This window comes from Dermacentor albipictus, chromosome 1 (genome assembly GCF_038994185.2).
Source record: "Dermacentor albipictus isolate Rhodes 1998 colony chromosome 1, USDA_Dalb.pri_finalv2, whole genome shotgun sequence".
Classification (NCBI taxonomy): domain Eukaryota; kingdom Metazoa; phylum Arthropoda; class Arachnida; order Ixodida; family Ixodidae; genus Dermacentor; species Dermacentor albipictus.
In genome coordinates this window covers 75542231-75569449 of record NC_091821.1, presented here as the reverse complement: position 1 = coordinate 75569449, position 27219 = coordinate 75542231, and the positions used below count along the sequence as shown (strand labels likewise).

Genomic DNA, 27219 nt, shown 5'->3' with positions numbered 1-27219 from the left:
CCCAATCTGCTCTTAACCCTTAACGTTACACCTATCATTCTTCTTTCCATAGCTCGTTGCGTCGTCCTCAATTTAAGTAAAACCCTTTTCGTAAGCCTCCAAGTTTCTGCCCCGTACGTGAGTACTGGCCGCCTATTCAATGACTTGTAAAATGCAGAAATGCTTTGCTGACATAACCCCTGGGCCGATTGTAACGAAATGTGTTGCATTTTAGAGAGAAAGTTAAATTTTAGTGACTATTGGAAGAAACTATTGGATGCAAAATTTGGATTTAGAGCCTGAATTTCGTAACAATGATCTTTTTAAACAATTGTAAGTTAAGAAATATTAAAGCCTGAAGTTTCCAAATTTGTCCCTCTGCATCAAAAACAGATATCGGCATGCTCTAAACTGCATCCGTTAGAGCATCTAAAGTGCACAAATTCCATATTAAATTTACAGCTTACATGAATTTGTTAGTGTCTGCAAGGGTTTTGCAAAAGTCCTGTTCACATAAGAACGGTGTATATATATTGCAGAGCGGTGTGTATTACATTAAATTTGTCCACTTTAGATTATTATTTTTTTGTTTGTAAATACAGCAATTCAAAGTTGGGATATTAGCAGGGTGGAGTACAGCATGATGTACATTTGATAGGCAACAGGGAAAAAAATAAAAATAATACTAAGGTGCAATAATACATACAAAGTTCAATACAAATCATCAAAACAAACAAATCTTGTTCATGATAAATAAAATATGGAATTACTACAGTAGATATCACAGATCCAGGCGCGAGCAAAAGAGATCTAGAGAAGGCAGTAAAACTGTATCATTATCTAATTTATTCCATTCTGTAATTGTCCTTGGAAAGAAAGAATGTTTAAAGCAGCTATTGCAAGTGAAAAAATGGGTTATTGTTAGGGCGTGTCTCTGCCGTGTATACCATATCCGGCAGAGAAAGAGATTATGTCTGAAGACACACAGGACGGGTCATACCCAGAGTAGAGCAAATAAAAATTCTGGGTCTTCTCATTGACGCAAGGAGCTGTAACGCTACAGCCCTGAACCGTCTCACAGGTCAGGCCAACAGTACTTTAAAGCTCCTGGGCAGGGTTTCAAACCGAAATGCAGGCCTCAAGGAGGACAATCTCATCAGAGCATATCATGCATTTTTCATCAGTCATGTGACGTACATTGCATCATACCTGAACTGGGGGAAAGGAGAGAAGGCTAAGCTAAACGCACTTATACGCTCCGGACTCAAAAGGGCTCTGGGACTCCCGCACGGAACGAGTACCGAACTCCTCAACAAGTTAGGACTACATAACACTATAGATGAGCTCATTGAGGCACATTCGATGTCACAAATTGCAAGACTCTCCAACACTAAGTCAGGGTGTAAAATTCTAGATGAAGTCGGAATACTGCCTCGAGGAGGAGACGTCTCTAAGCTCAAAATACCCAAGGAGGTGGAGACACAATTAGTTGTGGACCCCATACCTAGAAATATTCATCCTGTGTACAACAAAGGCAGAAGGGACGCCAGGGCCAAATGCATTCTGGGTAAACTGCACCAACAACACAGCTCAGCTCTTTTTGTCGATGCGACTCGTTATGGATCGGGCAACCGCTACGCTATTGCCGTGGTCGATGAGAGCGGTAAATTAATAAGTGCGGCGTCACTAAGAACGAGCTCCATTCATGCCGCCGAAGAAGCAAGCATAGCACTTGCAATTACAATGAGGAGAGGCTCCACAATTTTCTCCGATTCCCGTACAGCTATTAGGAATTACTCAGCCGGCTTCATCTCAGCGGAAGCACACAAGCTACTTAAACACAGTATTAATACTCATAATTACGACCAACTGGATAGCTCACACCTAGTCTGGTTTCCGGCTCATCAGGGCCACTCGGTCAGCCCCAGTGGCTGCAATCCTAACGAGCAAGCTCACTCTGCTGTGCGAGATCTCACATGCCGCGCATCAGATCAGGAACTGCTCCAGGATGACTGCGGCTCCTACAAAGACCCACTTACTACTTTTCACGAGATCACCTCACACTATAGGGACGGCAGAAGATTTTTTCCTCCCCCCCATCAGAAGCTCAACCGAGCTCAGGCAGTCACATTAAGAATGATTCAAACTAAATCTTATCCCACACCTTTTGTGCTTAACAAAATTGACCGGGACTTTCCCGCGGAATGTAAAAGTTGTGGACACACTCCGTGTCTATTTGATCATATGTTCTGGCTGTGCCCCAACCAAAGGGCTTCGGATCTCAACAGTGAGGAGGACTGGAGTCGGCGCATATCCAGCGATGTCCTCCAAGATCAACTCCTGGCCGTCCGGAGAGCTCACGACATCGGGAAAGCCTTTGGCCTACCGGTGCCTACGTGGGCGGAGCCACCAACATAGCCCGGGGGCTTGTGCCCTCGGACCCTAGTTTCTCTGGACTAAAATAAAGTTCTTGCCATGCCATGCAAAGCTCTGTCTCTTTCTGTTAGGGTGGTAAGTTTAGCCTTTGTTAGAAGTGATGCGATTGAAGTGCACGCAAAGCTGTTATAGATGAAGCAAAGTCCCCCTTCTTTTGCAAATTTAATTTTTGTGCAAAAAATCTTATTAATATGTTTCTGAGTCTAAGGGTACCAGATAATCGCCGCATATTCTAATGTTGGAAGTACAATGGATTTGTACGCAAGAAGACGAACAGCAGGTGTGGACAGTTTTAAACCTCGCCTTAGAAAAAAAAAATGTTTTAGATTAGCAGAACTAGTTACATAATTAATATGCTTCGCCCAGCTGAGATCTTTCGAAATACAAAGACCGACGTACCAAGGACCGAAGTGTTCAACTTCGGATAGCCGAGCATTAGCAGCTGAATGCCTAAAATGAAGAGGATTCTTCTTGCGGGTAATTTTAATAAATACGGTTTCTTTAAAGTTCACCTCCATTTACCCGCCTTCACGACACGCAACTACTTTTTGGAACGCTTCGTTTAACTGTAACTGATCCTCGGGACTGTTTATTGCAGAATAGATAATGCAATCATCAGCGTACAATTTAATCTTAACATCAATATTATTTACAATATCATTAATAAATATCAGGAATAAAAGGGGTCCGATAACGGAGCCTTGGGGAACTCCAGATTCTACTGAAAGCTTAGAAGAACTGTGACCTTGGAAAGAAACATATTGTTGTCTGTTCGAAAAATAGGCTAAAATCCAGTTAACCAGCTGGGCGTTTCTCAATATTGCATCTAACTTAAAGATTTACTATTAGATGCAATTTACAGAATTGCGATATTGACACGTGTACTTCTTTATTTTTTTCGGGTGACCACTTAGCACAGCCTAACGAATGTTATCGCTCAGCGCAGGGCGCGCCTGCATGTATCGGAAGTTTCTCGAGTGTTATCGATTGTTCTATCCTCTGATTGTTGTCACCGAACCTTGCATATATAATTCTGATTTCTGATTTCATGTAGGCGCGACGCGAATGGTGTGGAACTTTCTGGAAGACACGCGGGCACCAGCGATTACTCTGGAACATTCGATGACTGATATATAAAAGTCGATGTGCTTGACCCGCTGATCGGGTTTTCGCCTATCGTCGACTGCGTTCGCCGCTATCGTTGTTCCTTGAGTGTAACTTGCTTTTGAGGGCACAGGTTCGCCCAATAAAACGCTAGTTTCGTCATTCATAGTTTTGCTGCCTTCTTCACGGTCACTACCACGTTGCGTCTGGTGGAGGTGCTAGTCCGTTCATGTACCGAACGCACCCGCAAAGCCGTGGTCCAAGCCCGAACCCGGAAGAAAGCACCAGCGTCAACCTGGACCATCGAACAAGCCGCTGACTACAAAACTGGCCCCTGGAGTACAGTCTTTTACCCGAGCCGGCCAGAAAGATCGTCGCCAAGTCAACAACAATCGCAGCAGCGGCGTCTCCATCGCGCTTCAACAATTCAGGGAACCACCTACCTTCCGTGGAGCCTCGACGGACGATACAGAAACCTGGCTCGAGGCTTTTGAAAGGATTTCAGCCTACAACAACTGGACTTCTGAGGATAAGCTGTATACTTGTATACTTCTACTTGGAAGATGTAATTCTATGTATACTTCTCCTTGGAAGATGCCGCGAGGACATGGTTCGAGAATCGGGAGTAAACCCTTAAAACGTGGGACTTGTTCCGCAGTAACTTCCAAAGGACCTTCACAAGCGTTACCCGGAAAGAAAGGGCCGAAGTTCTATTGGAAGCCCGAGTGCAGCTACCAAGCGAGAACGTTGCCATCTTTACAGAAGAAATGAGCCATCTATTCCGCCACGCCGACCCAGAAATGTCCGGGGAGAAGAAAGTTCGCCTACTCATGCGTGGTGTGAAGCAAGAACTTTTCGCCGGAATGATACGGAACCCACCGAAGACCGTCGAAGAGTTTCTTCGCGAATCCACCAGCATCGAGAAAACTCTGGAAATGCTGAACCGCCAATTCAACCACCGCACAATCCCAGCGCACTGCCCCGAAGTTCAATCATCGGGCACCGACGACCTACGCGAGACCTTTGAGACCTCTCACAGGACCTACGCGAGAGCGGTCCTGTGAGAGGAACTTCAGAGAATGTTCCCAAGATCCCAGCCTCAGGTTGCCTCGATCGCTGACGTCGTAAAGGAAGCAATCCAGTGGTCACTGGAACATCGCATAGGGCAGCCGGAATCGCCACAGGCCCAGCCTGAAGCGATGACCTTCGCCGTCGTCGCCCGCCGTCAAATTAAACGTCTGCGCCCACACCAGGGCGCTGTAACGACGCAGTTCCGTCGTCCGCCGCCGCCGCCGCCAGCTCGCCCACCCGTCGTCCAGCGAAACTACCGAAGGAATACAGTCGTCTGGCGCGCTCCTGACCACCGCCTGCTCTGCTACCACTGCGGAGAAGCGGGTCACGTCTACCGACGATGCCCATACCGGGACATTGGGCTGAGAGATTCGACGTTAACGCGCCGCGACCACAGCTTGGCGAACGACCCCGCGATGTCGCCGACGACCTCACTTCCCCTCAGTGGAGCCCTTGACAACCATCCCGTTCACCGTCACCAGGCCGCTACCTGTCACCGCAGCGCCGGCCATACACTGGCCCAGCCCGGAGCTGGTCAGTCAGCCCATACTCGGAAAACTAAAAACAGCAACCCATGGAGGTGCGGTTGCTGTTCATCGAACTGACGAAGATCCGCTGACGAAGACGCTGGAAAGTATATCTCGACGATATATAACGAGACGCCGCCATCCCGACGAAGCCTATAGAAGCAAAGAATACGCCGATAAAAGAAGACCTGACGAGGCGACGTTCCAGCCACACGTGAACATGACGCAGCTGGGATCCGACTCCAACACCTAACTGCAACGCATGACAAAGAACCACTGACCTCGAAGTGCTTCTCGATGGCCACGCAGTCACCGCCTTAGTGGACACAGGAGCCGACTACTCCGTTATGTGTGGGACCCTTGCCGCCTAGTTGAAGAAAGTTAAAATTGCATGAGAAGACCCTCAAATTCGGACAGCCGCAGCACACCTGATACCACCGAATGAAATCTGCACGGCCAGAATTACAGCTAATGACTGCATCTACCCTGCCACCTTCGTTATCCTCCAACTGTGTTCACGACACGTAATTCTTGGCATGGACTTGCTGAACCAATACGGCGCAGTCATCGACCTGAAGTAGAAGTCGATAAGGTTATCCGAAGATCAAGCGATACCGCCGGAGAGCTCTCGTAGTCACCATGCCTTGAGTGTGCTCGAAAATCAAGTCAGCATTCCGCCGCGCTCAAGTAAGTGTCATTTCCGTCAGCACCGAAGCACCTGCAGACGAAGAAGGCGTCATCGAGGGTGACTAACGTCTACTGCTCGACGGTGAAATTTGCGTCACAAGAGATATCGCTCGACACGGAGGAAAAACGAAAGTGTTGCTGATCAACTTCAGCCAGGGGTTCAAGCACATCATCAAGGGCATGACGATTGCATATATCGAGGAAATGCTGGAAACCATCAATGCGTTTGTTTTCTCGGATTCTGCGTCATATGCCTCGACGAACATAGTTACCAAATCAGATTTCGACATAAATCCAAGTCTCCCCATTAGTAAGCAGAAACCGCTCAAAGGTCTTCTCCGACGACACAAAGAATGCTTTTCGATGTAATCGGGGATTCGACAAACACCTGTTCCAAAGTATCGCATAATATCCGAACAGTGTGCTCGACCACTCCGCAAAAGCTCATACCGAGTTTCGACGCGAGAACGTGGAGCTGTAAAGCAACAATTCGACGAAATGCTGCGTGACGACATCATCCAGCCGTTGAAAAGCCCGTGGGCATCTCCTGTATTCTTGCTAAAGAAAAAGGACGGAACCCTACGTTCCTGCTCCGATTATCGTCAATTGAACATGATTAGGAACAAAGATGTATACCTCCTTCCACGGATACACGACGCATTGGATCGGCTCTGCAACTCTAAATACTTGTCGTTGATGGATCTCAGGACTGGCTACTGGCAAATAGAAGTCGACGAGCGGGATCGCGAAAAGACTACCTTCATCACGCCAGAGGGCCTCTTTGAGTTGAAGGTCATGCCATCCGGACTGTGTTTGGCACCTGCAACGTTCAAGTGCGTGATGGGCACGGTGTTAGCAAGTTTCGATAAGAACTTGAGACGCCTTGAAATAGTGCTTATGACAATCAAATCTTCCGGACTCACTTTGAAACCGGAAAAGTGTCGCTCTGCGTACGAAGAGCTGCTGTTCCTGGGACACGTCATAAGCAAATCTGGACCCTGCCATTTTTTTCTACACATGTTACGACAAGCCAAGGTAGCGCATGTTGAGATATTCAATGAGAAAGTATGTGACTGCGTGTGCTTGTGCATATTCGAGATGCAGGGTGAGCTGGGAGAGCAGGCTGAGTTGCAGATTTTTTTTATCACTGCTGTCAATTCGCAGAACTTTAATATATTAAATCCGCCGTGTTTGCGTAGTGGCTTCGGCGCTGCGCTTCTAAGCCTGATGTCACGAGATCACATCCCGGCGGCGGTCGCACCTTGATGAGAGCGAAATGCAAGAACGCCCGTGTACCGTGCATTGGGTAAACCCCGGTAATCGAAATTAATCTGGAGTCTCCCGCTACGGCGTCTCATAACCAAATCGTGGTTTTCGCACGTAAAATCGCAGAACTTATGATATTCCGTTCTGGTGAACAGCCATTCACGGCGGCCGGTGGATCCCAGCGATAACGTGGCCACAGTACCGCGTGGACCATTGACGAAGCACGAAGAGGAATAGCATCAGAATAGAATAGCTAGGTTATTCCTATTCACATTAGCACTAACCAGAATATGGTTGGATATGTAACTTGACCTTTAATGGTTCTGCAATAATTGCAATTGTTTGAGGCCTGGGTGACAAAACTCTTAGCTCCTCGTGTTTATATTGCAGAGGCAACCAAAATGGCGATAAATGTGCGTGATGTTCGAATTGGAGCCGGGTGCGGCGCTAACATTGAGACGCTCAACGAAGTACACTTTTATTGCGAACAATTACCTTCGATATTCGTGTTTTCTTGATATAAAGAAAGAAGTCATAAATGTATGTCTTTTTTTGGTTTTCAATGTAGAAAAATGGAAAGGACGAAGTGTACGTCGAGAAAAAAATGATAAACGTAATGTGCAATCATTTATGATGCATAAACGAAATAAATTCACGATAATTTATTCAGGGAGCATTTATTCAGGGAGAGACGTAGACACCAATTTGCGCAAACTTCAGGGTCAAGTTATTTCACTGTGGTGTCCACGTCTCTCTGTTGTTGTTTTGTTCTCGCTGACGCTAAAATGCTCGCTAAAAGCGCTTACGAACACACGCGACACCGCAGCTCTAGTGCAATTAGCAATTACTTAACTCCGTCTGACTAATGACATAATGACTGAGCAGAAAGTATAACAGTGGTATAAGGAAGCCACATAGTGGCCCTAATGAATTGAAGGTCATTTTCATTAAGGCTTCCACGTGGTGACTACAACGGTGTAGACGCGAGAAGTAAACGTGAAGGGAATTAAGATGTCAGAAGAAAGCATAAAAAGAGAAAAAAAAAGAAGAAAAACTAACATTGCACAAGCTTCGTTAATTATTGCGTAGGACACGCAGTGTTGACGGGTCGTTAACAACGCTGCCCACTGAGGTTGCGCTAATTCTGGACCACCATCGCTGCATCCTGTCAGCACGACCTAGCAGCAAACACAACGCCCCTGATGCACCGTTTCGTGCCAAAAGTTATGTCCGTTGTTGTGCCATTACCACAAGCCCGGATCCCGAATCTGCAAGATGCAGAATCTATCCTGCGAGCGCCATAATTCTCCCTTCACAAGTCAAGATGCTGCGCCTTCGTGCGGGAGAAGCCTCGGCGGAGCAGCGTGTTTTGACGTGCCCGCGTGTGCCCGACGGCCCGGCGCCGCACCTCCCTTGCCTGGAGGTCACCGCGCGCGCGAACTTTGAACCGAGTGGCCAGCGCGGTCGCTGGTTGGACCCCTCGGACGACCGTCGTGTGCTGACTTTGTATTGGGCCGTTTGAGTGACAATGGGCCTCGGGGATTATAAAAGCAGCAACACGCCGCTCGAAAACAGGATCTGCCGACCCCACCTGGAGAGAGGGTCGCTCCCGACTGGGGTGAGGTGTGTCACGCGTTTTCGCCGGACGCCGTCGTGCGAGAACAGTCGCGTTTGTGTGAGCTCTCGGCCCCAGTGCCGATCCGTTCATGTCCTGTATGATAACCTGTATATAATGTATAAAGTCCCTTTTGTTATTCTCATCGACGCCAGGCTCGGAGTCTTCGCTACCAACGCTCTGTCACGAAACGGGTGACGAGCGCTACGGGACCACAAAGCCGTATTCGTGGTGCAGCGGTACAAGTTCGTATCACTGGTGGCACCGGTTGGATGTCGTAACACTGGTGGCACCGGTTGAAGTTCGTAATACTGGATGGCAGCTACGGGATTGACCGGCATCAGCTACCTCGGCGCGGTGAGTGCCTGAAGTTTACCTCAAACACCAGACTTTCTCTGACACAGGTGATAGTAGCTTAGGGAAGGATTTGGTGTTGCATTGTGATAACCTTGTGTGTTTCAAGCCTAGTAAGAGTGTTTTGAAAACCAGGGGATGCTGAGGGGGTAAACAGGGCAGTGTGTGATATACTTGCATATGTCTTACTAGTAGTGTTATAGTAGCGTACGGCAGGTATATTCAAAAAGGGTAAACAGCAGGAGGACAGTGTGAACGATGGAGAAGTACAAGGTGAAGGAACTTCTCGAAATTTGTGAGGAGTTGGGCATTGAGTTGGGCTCAACCAAAAGAAAGAATGCGATCCTTGAGGTCATGAGGACTGGGGACGTAACGGCTGAGGAGGCCGCTGAGGCCTGGGCGGATATCAATGAACGACGGGAAAGGGAGGAAAGGAGAGAACAGGAACGTCGCGAAGAGGAGGAAAGGAGAGAACAGCAACAGGAGGAAAAGAGGGAGAAGGAACGTTGCATGGAGGAAAGGAGAGAGATTCGTGAGCACGAGCTTAAAATGAAAGAGTTGGAGACTCGAAATAGCTCGCCAGCGCCTAGTCTCACTTCTAACGTTCCAAGAATACGCGATCAACTTCCACCCTTTGTCGTCGGAGAGGATATGGCCAAATACCTCGTGAAATTTGAGCACGTGTGCGAACGGAATAGCATTGAGCGATCCCTCTGGGCACAGAATCTGTTAGCGTTGCTTCCTGGGGAGGCATCAGACGTAATAACTTGCTTATCGAAAGAGGCGTTTGAGAGCTACAGTGATGTGAAGGAAGCGCTACTGCGGAAGTACAAATTGTCGCCCGAAGCTTTCCGGCAGAGGTTCCGGTATGCAAAAAAGGGTAAGGAGTCGAATGTTGACTTCGCGTTTCGTCTAAAAGCCGACTTGGTGGAATGGCTGAAGGGCGAAGAGGTTTTCGACGACCGCGACAAAATTGTCGAATGCATCGCGTTGGAGCAGTTCTACCGTTGCATTGATGAGGATGTCCGGCTCTGGCTGCAAGATAGGCTAAAAGAGGTTAGGCTAAACAAGGCAGCAGAGTTAGCGGAAGAGTATTACACCCGCCGCAGCTTGCACAGCAAGGCAGTGCGCGTAGAAAAAGCTGATAGGAGAGATTGGTTTTCCGGGAAGCCCGACGAACGGAAGCAAATCACGCGTCGCGAGTTTCGGGAAGACGAGTCCCTTCCCAAAGAAACTGTAAGGGAAGGACAGAATGCATCTCAGAATGATGACAATGGTCCGAAACAGCGAAACGAAATGACGCGTGCTTTTGAAAAACGGAAACCGTTAACCTGCTACAATTGCAAAAAGCAAGGGCACATCGCTGCAAGCTGCCCAGAGAGAATTGCTTTTGCAACGATACAGGAAACTCACAAGAACATACGTCTATTGGAGCCCTATGTGCAGGAAATTAAGGTAAACGGCAAGAAGTGCCGAGCACTGCGGGACTCTGCAGCAACTATGGACGTTGTTCACCCGTCTTTCGTCTCCTCGAGTGATTTTACGGGAGAGTGCGTTAGGATACGGCAAGTGGCCGAGAAGGAGAGTGTCTGTTTACCGATCGCAACGGTTAGCATTGAAGGAGAATTTGGGAAACTTAACGCCGAAGCCGCTGTGTCAGCCGCCCTCCCGGAGCAATTTTCCTACCTCTTCTCAAATAGCTCGGAGCAGCTGCTGAGGGATCAGGGCAAATCATTCTTTGCCGACGTGGCGTACATGGCCCCCACGCGATCCAAAGCGCGCCCGCTGTCGAGGGAACTTGACTTAGCGTCGGTGAGCGAAAGGCGGTGCGGCACACGGACCGATCACGGTAACTGGAGTGGCGAGCAGTCACGGGAGAGGCAGAGCTCGGAGGCTGGCCTAGACGAGCGGGTCCTGGAAGTGAGTGGGAGTGACGCGTGCAGTGCTAGCCGCGATATAGACTCGACGCCGCAATTAGGCGACGCGGGCTCCACACTCGCTCCGGTTTCCGCCAGCCGGCAGGAGCAGGCTGCAGTTGAAAGAAAAAGTCTGATTCGCGAGCAACAGGAAGATTGTTCATTAGCCGATCTGAGGAAGAGCGTCAAACGGGGAGTGGAAAAAAAGGGGGATTCATTTGGCAAGGAATCTGGCTTATTGTACCGCCGCTACACGGATAAGCAGGGTCGCAAATATAAGCAGCTTCGGATTCCGCGAAAATATCGCCGGGAAAAATGAATGACCTCATTTGCTTCCTCAGAAGTATGTTTTCGGTCCAAGCGATTTCAAGGGGACCATTCTATTTGTCATTATTATTGATGATTAATAATTGTTTCTATTTTGTTGCGTTGATAATTTGAAAACTGGTTGTTTGAGCCTTGTGTACTGGATCGTACACCTGCCTCCTGTTGCAGCGGGAGAAAAAAGGGGAAAACAATTTAGTTAGGTTGATTTGAATTATGGCCTTGTCTGGTGTTTGACGGGAGACAGAGGGCACTTGTTCGTGTTGGGTGTTGCCTTTTGCCGGTCGGTTTTGCAAGCTGCAGAACGACCAAGCGGGACCAGTGGCGAGAAGCAAGGTCTTAGGAACGACCCGAGCGGAGCTGGTCAAGGTGCCTTGGCGACGACGTGGTGAGCAGAGCTCCTGTCCTGGCGAGTCGGACCTGGGCACGTGAGGTTACCTGGCGTCCCGACACTGGACGTGAACTTGGACGAGCCTGAGGAACGTGCGCGCCTGGCATCCGAGCCACGTGGAGGCAGCTCGTCTTCCCGGCGCCTTATCTGAGGGCGGGGATGCTGTTGTGCCATTACCACAAGCCCGGATCCCGAATCTGCAAGATGCAGAATCTATCCTGCGAGCGCCATAATTCTCCCTTCACAAGTCAAGATGCTGCGCCTTCGTGCGGGAGAAGCCTCGGCGGAGCAGCGTGTTTTGACGTGCCCGCGTGTGCCCGACGGCCCGGCGCCGCACCTCCCTTGCCTGGAGGTCACCGCGCGCGCGAACTTTGAACCGAGTGGCCAGCGCGGTCGCTGGTTGGACCCCTCGGACGACCGTCGTGTGCTGACTTTGTATTGGGCCGTTTGAGTGACAATGGGCCTCGGGGATTATAAAAGCAGCAACACGCCGCTCGAAAACAGGATCTGCCGACCCCACCTGGAGAGAGGGTCGCTCCCGACTGGGGTGAGGTGTGTCACGCGTTTTCGCCGGACGCCGTCGTGCGAGAACAGTCGCGTTTGTGTGAGCTCTCGGCCCCAGTGCCGATCCGTTCATGTCCTGTATGATAACCTGTATATAATGTATAAAGTCCCTTTTGTTATTCTCATCGACGCCAGGCTCGGAGTCTTCGCTACCAACGCTCTGTCACGAAACGGGTGACGAGCGCTACGGGACCACAAAGCCGTATTCGTGGTGCAGCGGTACAAGTTCGTATCACTGGTGGCACCGGTTGGATGTCGTAACACTGGTGGCACCGGTTGAAGTTCGTAATACCGTACCCACGCGCACGGCTTCACTTGAGCAGGTTACCCCGCCCAAATAGGGCGCGCACTTTGCTTGCTTCTCTCTCACTCTCTTTTTTTTTCAAAAAAATAAAAAGCTGCTGTCTTTCCCTTTGTTTTCACCTTTCTCTCTTCAGCGTCCCACGCAAGGAAAGAGCGTTTCACCGAGAGAAAATTGCGTTTCCCCCGAAAACGGCCGCCATAATATAGTCACATACACGAGACCAAGCGGCTACAGCATGTACGACAAGAAAAGCAACAACAAGGACGGTAAAGAAGACGGGAGAAGAGCCCGCAGTAATTAAGATGTAAAAGCTCGTTTAACCTATATTCCGGAGACCTGACGTGAGGGGGCGGAGGCGCTTGAGGAGTCCTCCGGGGCACTAATTTTCTCCTGCGGGTTGAGCGACGGAAAATAACGAAGGCCTCGAGGAATAAATGAAAATAAATAACCGCCCACCGAAGCACAACCGTGGCTCGAAGCGTTTTTCGCCCCGGGCGGTGTTCGCCTGCCTCTTTCATCCTTCTCTCGCCGCCACCGCGGCCGCTGTCTCGGTTCCTGCGTACACAGACACACACTCTCTCCCACCCTCTTTAACGTTTCCCTCTCGGTACGGATCTGCCTACCTACCTGCGAGCCTGACTCATGAGTTCGCAGCAATCGCCGTAATTCAATTGCATCCCCGCGTCGTGAAAAGACGGTGAGAGGAGCGCTCGCACGCGGCACCGTGAACAACTTGTCCAGGTGCGCTGCCAGCGCGCTGCCCTACCTGTTCGCTTCGTCCCAACGTGCCGCTTACCGGAAGCGCGCGTGAACTCGCGTGTACGCAGCAGGACCTCCTCGTTCAGTTTCGTCGGCATGCAGGCCGGGGCTCGCCAGGGTGGAATATGCCCTCGAGGCGTCCGCGTAACAGGCCGCTGCGACGCGCTCTCTCTTCGTATAGAAGTGCGTGCGAGCGGCTCGTGAAGTACGCAGTATCGACGCTGCAGGGCGCTTTGCCAAGGGCGTCGAGTATCGAAGCGGCGAACCGCAGTCGATCACATGGAACGGAACTCGCCCGTTTTCCCGAGGTCGTTGTCGGAATCTATATGACTCTGTTCTTGCAGATTCTTGCAGGGCTCTAATACCGTGGAGCTAAAGTTTCCGCGAACAGGATGTCTATACCACGCACGGTGCATTAAGGGCTATTTACGAGCAGAAAAAAAAACAACAAGAAAACGTATAGACTTGTTTGCCGTAGTTCAAGTGACTTACTTAGTGTTCGCTCGCACGGCGCCGAGGAACTGCACGCATTAAGAAGCGTGTTCAGTGTAACACCGCCATATCGACATACAAGATTCAGAGAGCGCGGAAATATTGCAGTCAATATTTTGCGTCCGTCTTTTTTCTCTCGCCGCATTTCTTCTAGCTTTTTGAATGACGCTTCCTCGTAAAAATCTGCCAGAAGCAGCCAGCTCACATTGATTTACCTATCGATTCCGAAAGACAGACACGCGCTGCATTGACTCAGATTTCACGCGTGCTATATCGAACACGAAGTGAAGTACAAAGAGCAGAGAAGCGAAACTGAGTGAAGGTACAGATAAGGGAAGACGACGATCGGGTCGACATGTGTCATTTGAGCCGCGCGTGCGTTTCCAACTGTAAAGCGAATCACTGACGATGCAAATATTCCATTCATATGCTTCTCGTTTGTCACTTCGTGTGCGCATGAACTCTATGTGAGTCTATAGGCAGAAACTCAGTCGCTACCGTTGGCAGTGTTTTCAAAGCGAAAAGTCAGCGGCAGAATTTTTCGACACCCGGAGCCTCTCTTTTATCCATTTAAGCAGAGTGAAAAAAAAAAGAGAACTGGCAAGAAAGCGGTTGAAGTCATATCGACGGTTTTTCAGGTATTGCAGACACGCGGTGCTTTAAATGAAATTTACTCGCCGTGGTTGCTCAGTGGCTATGGTGTTGGGCTGCTGAGCCCGAGGTCGCGGGATCGAATCCAGGCCACGGTGGCCGCATATAGATGGGGGCGAAAACACCCGTGTACTTAGATTTAGGTGCACGTTAAACAACCCCAGGTGGTAGAAATTTCCCGAGTCCTCCACTACGGCGTGCCTCATGATCAGAAAGTGGTTTTGGCACGTAAAACCCCATAATTTTTTTAATTAAATTTGTTATTCTGCAGTGTAATGTCTCAACTAACGAACTTCTGTTCTTATTAAACCTTTTGTTAGTCATATTGACGGTCAACTCTAGCGACTTCTCTGAAAGATAGCTCTGACTATAAACGCAACTTTAATTAAACAACTGATTTAGCACGCATACACACCGAGGCAGAACTACGAGTTCGAAGCATTACGATGAAAAACAGGTATGATCTCTTTTGTTTTTCACATACCCGGACCATAACGCGGCTTTTGACAAACTCCGTAGTGGTCTGCTCTCGGATGAGCTTGGGGCCAGCCATCTAGAACATTGAACGTTCCCTAAAGAATCAACATATAGTGTGCCTTTCTGCAACTTCGAAAGGTCGCAAGTGCAGTTCTCCATGGCGTCATCTGATGGTCTGTACGCTGCAACACGTGCGTTTTTGTCGTCTCCTAAACGCGAAGTCATCATCGTAGGAATTCTACGTTTTTAAACGTGAATATAGGCGTCCTGCGGATGTTAACTTACCGCGAAAGTGTGGTGACTTCGTCTTCTTTACCATCAGCTTGGTGGATTAGTTTACAGAAATTGTCTTGTTCGTAGGATACATTTTGTACAATACCAACCTTGCGCGTTCCACGCTGTCGTGTGTGTGACGCATGCATAACACCCATTAATTTGGATGCTTGCGTGCGACGAACCTGAGCTCAGAAGAAATGACGCATCATACGTGCGCTGCCAAGGAGGCTGCTCATCCGACACAAGCGCGGTTGGAAATAATCCCTTATCAAATGAACCTCTACAGTTCCGCCTAAGTAAAAAAAAGGGGGGGTCTATCGGCTTTTTCAGCATCACCCTTGTTATCTTCTTAACCGCTGATAGAGGTATAATAATTCGTTCAACTTTCCTCAAATCACTCATCTTCTCTTTTAAAGTAGAAGACGTGCTGACGAAGCAGGCAATAATTGTTTCTTTTTCTACACTTCCTGCTTGATTGCTTCATTCCAGGTCATAGGCGAGGCTCTTTCCTGCCTATAGCGCTACTCAGGCCTGGTTATTAAGCATACTTAGCGCTCAAGTACAACGCCATCGTCGCACCAAGCACGACGCAACTCGCAACAGGTCGTCCGGCTCTGCCGCTCAGCTGGCCGAAGATTGGCCGCTCCATCGTTGCAACCATCTCCCTCTGGAGAGCGGTCCTCCCTTCGTTCGGCTTGCTAACGATGTCAGCCGGAGAGCGCAGGTGCCGTCGAGGCGAGCGGTCCGCACTTGTACGGCTCTTCGCAGCTCTTTCGCGAAAGCGGTGCCACTCAGCTCTGTCGCGCACGAGAGGCACTTCTTGCCAACGGCCGTGTGTATGCTGCGGTGCTACTCGAACGTAGTACTCATTGTGTTGCCTAAACGCGCCTCTCCCGGGGCTCCGAACAGCCAGCGTGCCGTTACTGCGCGTTATAAAAGCGCTGGCACTCTCCCTCTGCAGTAATACATGGACGACGGTCCTCGTATGCAACCGTTGTTTTTACAGCTGCGCCATTTGCGTGGAGGTGACGACACCGTACGCACTGGACGCAAGGCTCAGACTGCAGGCCCATGGAGGTTCTGTGAGTTTATGCGCAGGCTGAAAGCCAGTGAACAGGAATAGAATGCAATGAATAACGAGCATATTTGTGTAGCTTTTGTACATCTGTTTTGGCACAGGAAAAAACAAGAGGAATCAGTTCAGACACAAAACAGGAAGGCACAAGTACGTACAAGGTACGTGGGCGCGAAGCTCGAAGGTACCATTGTTGAGCTAAATTAGTGAGCGTGCCCTGTAAGTACTCTCTGAAATCATATTATAGTCTGTAGCATTTTTAGGAACCTTTTGTGGCGTTGAAAATCCAGAAGACTAATTTTGTAGGCCAGAAACGCTAGCAGCTATTGCCGGATGGCTTTACACAAAAATCAGCAGACTTCAGCCATCCCTCGAGCTCTGGACTCATTTATAGCGGCCGTAGCAGGCTTTAGAGTGAACACCGAAATCTTTGCAAGAACAATTTATTTGCGATGCACGCAATGTCGTGCTCGTTCGCTAGGGTGTTGCCTGCTGTAGCCTCCGAAACGCATTTACAGGCGCCTCCAATCTCAAAGTCTGTGTGGCGCTCAATAACTTGCATATATGTCCAAGCGCCAGAGCTGCGGGACAGCGTAGGCATATATATATATATATATATATATATATATATATATATATATATATATATATATATATATATATATATATATATATATATATATATATATATATATATATATATATATACATATATATATATATATATATATATATATATACATATATATATATATATATATATATATATATATATATATATATATATATATATATATATATATATATATATGTATATATATATATATATATATATATATATATATATAATTATATAATAATAATAACCAATTATTTTCACTGCGAGTTGTAGATGTAAAACAATATATTGTGCGCTATTGGACGCACTTCTTCCTGACAGTACACTCTAAGAAAAGTTTACACCCTTTGAGTCGTATCTTGCCACACAACAATAAACGTCATCTGTCTTGTCCGCATTTCCTTTCTTTAACGCTGCGAGCCTGGTACTTCCCAGTAACGAACGGCATTCGCGTTATCAGTATGGCATAGCATTCCCGACAAGAAAGTAGCAGGCGCGGCGTTTTCAATAAACGAAACGCGAGCAAGGCAGATGACAATTATTGTTGTGTGGCAGAAATACACCCCAAAGAGCGTAAACTTTTTTTAGAGCGTATCGTGCGCGTTATTTGGGATTTGGGTTGGCCGTATCAGGATGCAGTAGGCTAGACCCTGGAACTTCCTGGAGAAAAAACAATATATTTAACTTGCACTCGGAAACTCTTCCTGTTAAGACTTGGTTAAGCTTGAGGAGCTACTTTGTGTCGTGGTCAACGAAGTGCTGAGACCATAGATCACTGTTTTATAGACTGTATGGATGCTATTTTTGCTTTTGTGTTCAACGAACACTTAAATAGGGAAAGACATCACGCCATACTAAACTAGGTTCCTGACCTTTATAAATAGTGACGGTGCTCAGTATCACATGTTCATGCTGCTACGTGCCAATGCAGACTCTGGAGGTGAATGTGCGATCGACATGTCGAAAGGCCGCCAATCTACTATTTAGTAGTGAGACTACAGCTCACGTACAAACTGTTCATGCTGCGCAGGAACATAATGACATGAATGCCCCGAACTGAATGCACTTTTGGACTCAAGCGTGTGCGTTCATTATCTTTGAGCGAATTTTTAGTTTTTAGTAGTGGTATCTCTGTAGTACAATATCCTCAGTTTTCTGTCTTCACTGTAGCGAAAAAAACCCAAAAATGCGACAACGCAGGGGTTAGCGCCATCCAGCTCCCAAGTGCGCATGACCAGAAGGACATCGATTTAAATCATAGTGGCGGTGTTGGATTACGTTCGTTTCTCTTTAAAAAAATAATTAAATTATGGGGTTTTACGTGCCAAAACCACTTTCTGATTATGAGGCACGCCGTAGTGGAGGACTCCGGAAATTTCGACCACCTGGGGATCTTTAACGTGCACGTAAATCTAAGTACACGGGTGTTTTCGCATTTCGCCTCCATCGAAATGCGGCCGCCATGGCCGGGATTCGATCCCGCGACCTCGTGCTCAGCAGCCCAACACCATAGTCTGTTTCTCTTCGCTTTATGGAGACGTTGAAGAGCTGACCGGATGACGAGAGTCGTCGTCGCAATAGAAAAGACAGATGGACGCAGCAAATCCAGTTTCGAGTTTTTGATCTGCTGTTGGAATAAAAGAACAAGAGGAAATTAGAGGTTGCAATTGCAATTAAGACATGCACCATGCAATGGGTTATAAATGAGGTTTGAAAGCCTATGCAAGTTGTTTATTCACGACATGAGGGATAGACTAGAAACACGTATATTCTTTTATAGGTCATCTGCATTGCGGTGCAATATCTGGGACTGCAATTTAAATGTCTCATTTCCATGAATCCAGCGGAAGCGACATATCATCGGCCTGCTATAGAATCTATTAAACCAGCAACGGTCTTTTTTTATTATTTTTAAAAAATTTGCCGTGGCATAAGAAATGATGCAGCAAAGAAGTCGGTTTAGTGCGATCTTGTTCCGGGTTTAAAGTACTTGAAACATTTGATTTAACACTCGGTTTAAAGCACTTGATGACCACGAGGTCGCGGGATCGAATCCCGGCCACGGGGGGCCGCATTTCGAAGGAGGCGAAATGCGAAAACACCCGTGTACTTAGATTTAGGTGCACATTAAAGAACCCCAGGTGGTCAAAATTTCCCGAGTCCTTCACTACGGCGTGCCTCATAATCAGAAAATGGTTTTGTCACGTAAAACTCCATAATTTAAACACTTGATGAGAATGTGTCCTTACTAAAGAATATATTTTCGTGATGTCTAAGTTACAGATTACAAAAAGAAAAACATATTAAAGAAAGAAACTGTATATTATGGTGATACGGTGTTCTTGGCTGCAAAAGACAGTTGGGGCGACAAAGACAGGTACGTCCATGCTAAACCGCAGACGCCTGTCAAAGCAACTGATGCGACAGCCCCAGGCGGGGAGGAAAACCGTTCGTCGAGGGGAGGCCGCGGGAGCGCTGAATGCGTTGCGCTTTCCCCCGCGACTCACAGATCAAGTCACAAAGAGGTGTGAATTTCCCAGCTGCCGGATCACGTGGCACAAAGATGGCGTGTCGCGATAATTATTCCTCAAAGGGCTCAACGGCCTGGCCATGGCTCTCACGCTAGCGTGGCATGCGCTCCGCGAACGCAGTTATAAGGCCACCATGCGGGGGGCACTTGCAACAACCGAACGAGCTTATCGGAATCGATCATGCGTTAGCTGTCCGCACCGACGAAGATGAAAGCTGCACCATGTGACAGCGTGACCCTGACATGGATAGATCCGGGACGCGATATGGCTGGCCCACTCCTACGTTGCGCTTTCTCTCTGAGCCCTTTGTTTAGTGTCGCATACGGTGTCGAAACGTATAAACCGCGCCGTAGGCTGTCTTGAACTGACTGTTCTGACACGCCTTACGCATGTTTTACTCTAATAAAGTGATGTTTCTTTTTTTTGCACTTTACGTGGGACAGATAAAAAGACAAGGATTGTTCCTTGTTTTTTTTTTTTCGTTCAGTGTTGCCGGCTTCTAAGGTTGCGGGATGAAGCGTGCGTGGCTCCCCGTCCAACCGCTCAAGTTCATGTGAAACTGAGAGTGAAACGGGAATTTGGTGGCGTAGCTCATAACACTGCACCACACAAAAATAAGCATTCCGTAAGAATGAAGGTCCACAAGGATAACGGTCCGTATGCATAAATGCATAAATTTAGGTTACTTGGTTTTTCGTACTCAATTGTTCTCGGCTATTAACCTCTACTAGGTCTGTTGTCGTGATTTGGCAACATACCGAATCTGAGTTGATAAATCCGTACGGTACGGTTAAGAAATAGAAATCCTCATTTTGACATTATCTGCGGTCATCCAGCGAAAACGTGTCAGTGTGTCGTCATCTCTGAGATAAGACAGCGCTTTGCGCATGGTGCTTCCAACGAGGGCCAACACTCTAAGAAACCATTTTTTTTTAATTGTGGGGTTTTACCTGCCAAGACAAAGACCTGATTATGACGAATGCCGCAGCGGTGACTCCGGATTAATTTTGACCACCTGGGGCTCTTTAACGTCCACCTTAAGTACACAGGTGTTCTTGCATTATCACAATGCGGGCGTCGTGGCCGGGATTTGAACCCGCGACCTCGTGCTTAGCAGCGCAACGTCAAGGCCACTAAGCAACCACGACGGTTCAATAAAACAAAAACTCGTGCAGCTGCATTCATTGAGGTGCATGAATTTAAGTCGGCACCTATGCGACACCAAGAGTTTTACAGATTGCCATAATATGCGAGACTGTTCATCTGTCAATACTGAGTTTGTTTAATGCGAAAACCTGCGAATATAAAGCCATTGTGTTGTACTAGATGCCCATTTCAATTTTTTTTAAGGAGTCTAGAAATCTCATCCCCGGTAGCAAATGGTGTGAGAGTAATTTTGGGTATTGTTACCTCCGATACAAGTATTTCTAACTGCAATTCGAGTGTTTTTGTTAAGGCGAAAAAGATTCAGCGATGATTGCGATGCTCCCAAATGCGAAACTTGAGCGCAGCTCTATACGTGTTTACATTTCGCGATATATTGAGGCAAAGAATTTGACAGAGACATGTAGCAGAGTCGGCGACCGTCGAAAAATGTGATCCGTGGGTCAAGCGCGTCGGCTTTTATACATGGCTCGTCGAAAGGTTCCAGTGTAATCTCTGGGCCGCTCTCATTGGTCTCCGCCGTTCGCGGCTCGCGTCATTCATCTGCCGCTCCGCGTTCGCTCTTTCATCTTTCGCTGTGCTCGTTCGCTCGGTTACGCAGCCGATGCCGACGCTCGCTGCAGGAACGGGCGCCTGTGAGCTGCGTTCTAAAAAAACTCAAGCTATAAGAAGTTAAGAAATGACTTCGAGCGTTCGTTAAACTTCCGTCGCGATACACGCTTTGAACTGCAAGATGTTCTAAGACCTTGGGTAATGCTACTACTGCTGCTTTGCGCGTAGCAAAGGCACTTTCTATTTTTTTTTACGCGACACAGGCCTTAATCAAATCCCGTAGAGTATATTCCGTTCACGTATGTCTCTTATTTGTATTTCCTTTTTTTTCTGACACACATTAGTGTCCTTACAGCTTTTTAATATTTTTTTTCTTGATCACATCTTAATATTTTAAAATATTTTATTTATTTCCCTATATTTTACCTTAGTCATATGTAATAGATACCAGGAATTTAACCGCAAGATGACACCCTACAGTTATAATTAAATTCTTTTCTCTCTCTCGCTGCTCTTAAAGAAACAAGGGCACTTCGTGCGTCCTGCACCTTGTCCTTGTGTTACTGCCTTTGAGTACCGAAATGTGTTGGTGATGTCTAGCATCTTGCAAAGCGGACATTAGTTGCCTGAGTCATAGCCTAATAGACTTGGGGTATTTCATAGCGGTGGTCATAAAGGTTATGGTGATGGTGGAACGTTGATTTTCATTGCCATCACCACGAGAATCTAAGGGTATACCAGCAAACGGAAACAATAACTAGAAATGATCCGGAAACGTGTTACACTCCTGTAACTCGTGAAGGCAAAAGCTTGCTGCACAAGTGCTAATGCATTAAGTTATATGCTCGGAGGGGTCAGGCCTAGACATACCGAGTCGCAGTGTGAAGTAAGCGTATTGCACTGTATAGGTTGACCTCCTCAACGACACATGCGAGCACCTAATCCACTGCCTAAAGGTTCTTTAGTTATTTCCCTTTCGTTCCCACAGTGAAGTCAACAGTGAAGTCAACAGTGAAGTCAACAGTGAACAGAAACAGTTTGTGTGTACGTGCGTGTGTGTGTAGTTTCTTTTTTTTTAATCCTTCTCCCTCTCACCTATCGCATCCCCTTTCCCCTCCCCCAGTACAGGGTAGCCAACCGGAGATAATCTCTGGTTAACCTCCCTGTCTTTCCTTTGCCTCTCTCTCTCTCTCTCTCTCTCTCTCTCTCTCTCTCTCTCCCTTTCGTTCCCTTTTCCTTACCATCTTTCCTTTTTTCTTTCTTTCTTACTTTCTTTCTTTCTTTCTTTCTTTCTCTCTTTCTTTCCTTTCTTTCTTTCTTTCTTTCTTCGGTTGCTTTTTTTCGTTTTCTTTCCTTGGTTCTTTCTTCCGTTTCTTCATTCATATTCAACCATTGCATCTTTGCTTGCTTACGGGGGTATGAGCCATTCCTGATTATGATATTATTTGTCTCACTGGACTACACGTCGCTTTTTTCGGGTACGAACCATTGCAACGAGCCACTTAAGGCTTTCGTCTTAAACATCATGAGGCAAGACACAGAGAAAGGAACAGGAAGCAGGAAGGCTGCTGGAAGGGTACCTGGAAGGGTACCAGGAACAGGAAGGGTACCAGCACCCTTCCTTTTCCTTTTTTTTTTGTCTTGCCTCACGATATTTTCTAGTTATTCTTTCCGTTGGCATACCCGTCGTGGCATACCCTTACAAAGTACCATGTACCAACTCGCCCAACAAGCCACCCTCATTAACTACGAGATTGAGTGGATATACGGGTCGTTAACTCGGGCAGTAAAGTGTTATCTGGACTCTTATTGACAAAAATGTTATCACACTAAATATCTTCGTAAAGCGAGATGACAGCTGATTGCAATGCTGGACATAATGTTAGCGACGGCGCCCCAATAAAAAACAGCAATTACTAACAAAGAACTATAAATTGTGCCCCCGATTCACGAGAATCCAATAGCCCCTATTCCCTGTGGAGCGAACGCGTGGTAAGTCAACCGCAGTGAAGCGGGCATGATACTAAGGCCACGTTCAAGACATAAAACTACAAATGCTCCAAGAAACGCTTTCACTGCTCACCTCATCCGTGTTACTGCTCGACTGCGTGTGGGCGCGTGTGTTTAACTACGAGCTAGAACCCCCTCAACATTGGCAAAGTTGGACGCTGGATTAGTGATTTTCCACAACGTACTATCGCGCTCAGTATGAGCTACAACGCGCGACCACTCTGCCACGCGCTTTCGCGTTGTAGCGCACACTGAGCGTGATTGTTCAGAGACGACCGAGCGCTGCAATCTCGACAGTTTCCAACCCTTTCAGCGCCTAATCTCGCACTGATGGCTGCCGCTCGAGCGTTCTCTCTATGCTGTTGACACGGTCCCCTACTAACAGCCAGCCGGATCTGTTCGTGCAGGTGGACACAAGACCGGCCTTCCGTGCCGTTCACAGTGCTACAACCGCAGTTGGTGCAGACATACACCGATGCACGGGCGTGGCAGGTGGCACTTGGTAACCCCGAAGCTGCGCCTCTCGACTTGTGTAGAGGCTTTGTTGTGTTACAACAAGATCTGAGCCGGTTCACGAGGCGCGTGTGTGTGTTTGTGTGTGCAATCACTACAGCACGCGCTGCTGAGCTGGCCGTGCTCCCATTCGTCAAAGGAAAAGAGGAAGTGAAGCGAATTTTGCGTGACATTATAGCGTGACGAGGTTCTGGGACTGAACTAAGCTGTTTGTGGATTATCTGCCACGCTAGTTTATTCTCGTTAAGCGCCAACGTTGCTGATCTCTAGCAGACAAGGCAAACACAGCAGTAGACAGACGAAGCGAATGAAGCGGTGGTTTTCTTTAACTGACCTAGTTACGGTGGGAAGGTAATCAAGGGCTCGCATTTTCGAGCGTTCCATTTCAGTTTTCGATCTTCGTTTCCTATCACGATGCGAAGCCAGTTGCTGATGCGAGCGATATACGGCGGCGCGGTGGTGTGGGAGTCATCCCTGAACCATTGATTAAGGGAGAGAAGAATAGATTATTAAAGAAAACGTTAGTGAATACGCTCCCAAATCTCCGACTTATTCGCTCGAACATCGCAGTCTGATGAACATATATTGGAGCTAATTACGTCCATATAGTCTTATAATCGGGATATTGCGTCTCCCGTCTTTGTTGAATTACGGCGATGTCTATCAATATTGCTAGTACGGTGCCTATATTTTCTCTCATGTGCTTAGATTTAGGTGCACGTTAAAGAACCCCAGGTGGTCAAAATTTCCGGAGTCCTCCACTACGGCGTGCCTCATAATCAGAAAGTGGTTTTGGCACGTAAAACCCCAAATATTATTATTATTATTATTATATTTTCTCTATCATGTCTGACTGAACAATATACCCCCCCCCCCCCTTTTATAGGAATATAGCTGAGGCATTCAAATCAGCTGTTAGGTAAGGATAAAAACGGAGCAAGCCATCTATGAAAATTGATATAACAATGAAAGGACATGTCAAAAGATACAAATAAAATGCAATGAATAGTGGCACAAAGCCGTGCCGAATTTCCGGAGTCCCTAAAACGAAGAAAAGCACGACGCTATGACATGCTTTCGGAAATACATGCTTTCCCTTCGAACATAAAATAGAAGGATGACTGTTCCTACATGTCTGAAAACGTACCGAACATGTAAACGTGTAGAAAAATAAAAGTTAGTCGAACATTTAGCAGTGAAAGAAATTGCAAAATTAAATTCTGGATCCTCCGTGCCATTATGAGGCATGCCGTAGTGGGAGACAACGGGTTAATTTTGACCACCCGGTGTTCTTTAAGGTGCACCTAAATTTAAGTGCACGAGCATATTTGTATTTTGGCGCCGTTGAGATGCGTCCACCGCGATCTGAATGGAACCCACGACCTCAGCAGGGCAATGCCATTGGCACTAAACCACCGCGGTGGGTGCAAAGTAGCAGCTTAAGTGTTCTGACTTCACGTGCTTAAGCAACTCGCGGGCTATAAGTGACGCCATGGTGAGGGGATCCGGATAATTTGCACCATATGTGGGGTTTTTCAGCCGGCACTCCAAGCACGGTATCCGAGAGCACTTGTTTCAAGCACGATTTCAAGTAAATCTTACTAACAGCACAGAAGAGATTAAAAGGAATATATTCCTTGCTTTTTGCTTTTTGACAACACATCCTTCGTGCCGACATACAGCAGGAATTGTGCGACTATCCCTAGTTAAGTTTTCATTAACAAGAACTAAATAAATACATTTTGAATTACTCGTTTCACGGCGCATATGTCTATAGCGAAGTTCAAGCAGATTAGTGCTCAAACCTAGTTGAGTTAGAAATAATTCTGAGACAACACCCAAAATTTCGCTCGGCATTACGCTTGACATACGCCTGTTTTCGTCCACGAAGCGTTATCGCGTATATGAAAGGCTTTATGTGCAAACGCTCAAAAATTTCATAAATTACGTCAAAGCGCGCGAATGGCATGACACGCATTGTTCCTTGTTCACAAACTTTTGACGAGCAAGCAACACTATTTGAAACTTTCTCGCCCAGTGCTGGGAGCTTGCGTCATAAAAGGACCGAATTGTTTTTCTAGTTAATTCCTTTCGTGGAGCAAGTTCCGTTTCACAGTGTAAGCGCGGTATCTCGCCGATGGCGTCAAAAAAGGCAGCTGTTCGTTCTCCACCCCCGACCTCTCTGAAGTCACGCGCACACGCTTGCACGCTACGAGGGATCAGCCGGGAATAGAGAGAGATGAAATTAAGGAACAAACACCACGCTGGGGTGCCAGTCCGCGTGTCTTTGAGGATCGAGCCGCTGGCCGCAAAACACGAGCGTGACGAGAAGGGAAGCACAAGTTCCGGTGCGAGCGACTCCCTGCGCAGAAGGCGCGAAGAAGAACACAGAGCCCGGCGTGTCTGGTTACACGCCTGTTTACCCGCCCATCCGCACCACTGCCGGAAACCACGCGGTGGGGCACGAGACGCTCGAGCGACACGTTCCGGCAACACGTCGACGCCAGCTCATGAGTCACGTCGCGAAACCCTTTCTGCGCCTCCCCATTGTCGTTTCATTTCGTTTTCTTTCTTTTTGCGTTTCGCTTCAATTACAAAGTGACAAACGAACTACGGGTAAAAGTGTAGAACAGGAGAGAAGCGGAGAGGCAGAGAGAGAGAAAAAAAAAAGAATCAGTCTGACTGAAGAGAGAGAGCCAGGGCGTCATTGGAATAAGCGAGTCGCACCGGTCGCCCGCACGCGGCGGCGCATACAGAGAGCCTCATTAATTTCAACCTCGCGCTCGACTCGGCACTCTCTCGAATCCGAGTGGAGGGCGTCACTCGTCAGCGAACGTACAAATGCGAGCGGCGCAGCTGAAAATTAACGAACGTGGTATTTAAATGACGAGCGGCGGGAGACGGCGAGCAGGCGCGCGTGTTCCACGCGGCGCGCCCGGCGAAGAGCGCCGCGACCCGCACCGCGTCGCCGTCGCTCGCCGGGGATTTGCCGGAGCCCCTGGCGTGTGCACGGCGGCGGCGATGTGCAGGCGCGTCCGCGGGAGCACGTGCGGCTGCACACTCCTTCCCCTGACACGCTCAGCTGGCCGCGCGTGCGGACGACGACTGCGCCGCCGGTTCCGCTTCTTCTCCCGTGCGGCGGGTCCGCGATGGATTCCTCATGGGAACGCGGCTTTCCTACGAGGCTCTCGGTGTGGCACGCCGACAAAAACCACTCCAAGTGACGAGGAGCTGAGCCCACGTTGGGAGAGAGAGAAGGAGGCGCGGTTGCTGTTTGGGTCCGAAGTGGTGCCGGCGTCCGGGGACACGCGGTGCTAAAGGGGTATCGAGATACGCTACCCGTGCAGCACGAACGCGACGCTTTTAGCGAAACGTTTTTCTTCTATAACGCAGGCCCACCGACTGCCTACGGCGACTTATATCCATGGCCTTATGCGGTTCTTCCTAGTAAGAGTACTGGCGTCAAAGTCACCGACGCCAGGGGAGTGGAAGAGCGCGAACACGTACTACACGGCCGTGGTTTGGTGGGGGCCTAAGCATCAGCAAATAATGGCTGCAACAG

At 48.0% G+C, this 27219-nt stretch overlaps 1 protein-coding gene and 1 long non-coding RNA gene across 7 annotated transcripts in view; one reads left to right on the top strand and one right to left on the bottom strand.

Annotated features, from left to right (window-relative positions):
* LOC135903971 (uncharacterized) overlaps nt 1-15225 on the bottom strand; it is a 32454-nt gene extending 17229 nt beyond the window's left edge. The window contains exon 1 of the long non-coding RNA XR_011507455.1: nt 15203-15225. This is a non-coding gene — a long non-coding RNA (uncharacterized lncRNA). The remainder of the gene's footprint in view (nt 1-15202) is intronic.
* The window catches only part of LOC135903970 (uncharacterized), a 309023-nt gene that overhangs the window by 206978 nt on the left and 74826 nt on the right, over nt 1-27219 (top strand). For 4 of the 6 annotated variants that reach the window (XR_011507451.1, XR_011507453.1, XM_070522417.1 and 1 more), the window contains one exon: nt 23552-23934. The exons of 1 other annotated variant lie outside the window; for it this stretch is intronic. Coding sequence is in view for 2 of the 5 variants with exons in the window: in XM_070522417.1 (XP_070378518.1) it covers nt 23552-23840 (289 nt within the window). In the remaining 3 variants the exon portion in view is untranslated. Of the gene's footprint in view, nt 1-23551; nt 23935-27219 lie in introns of those variants that run through there. One more of the 6 variants, XR_010564974.1, reaches the window with a different exon arrangement.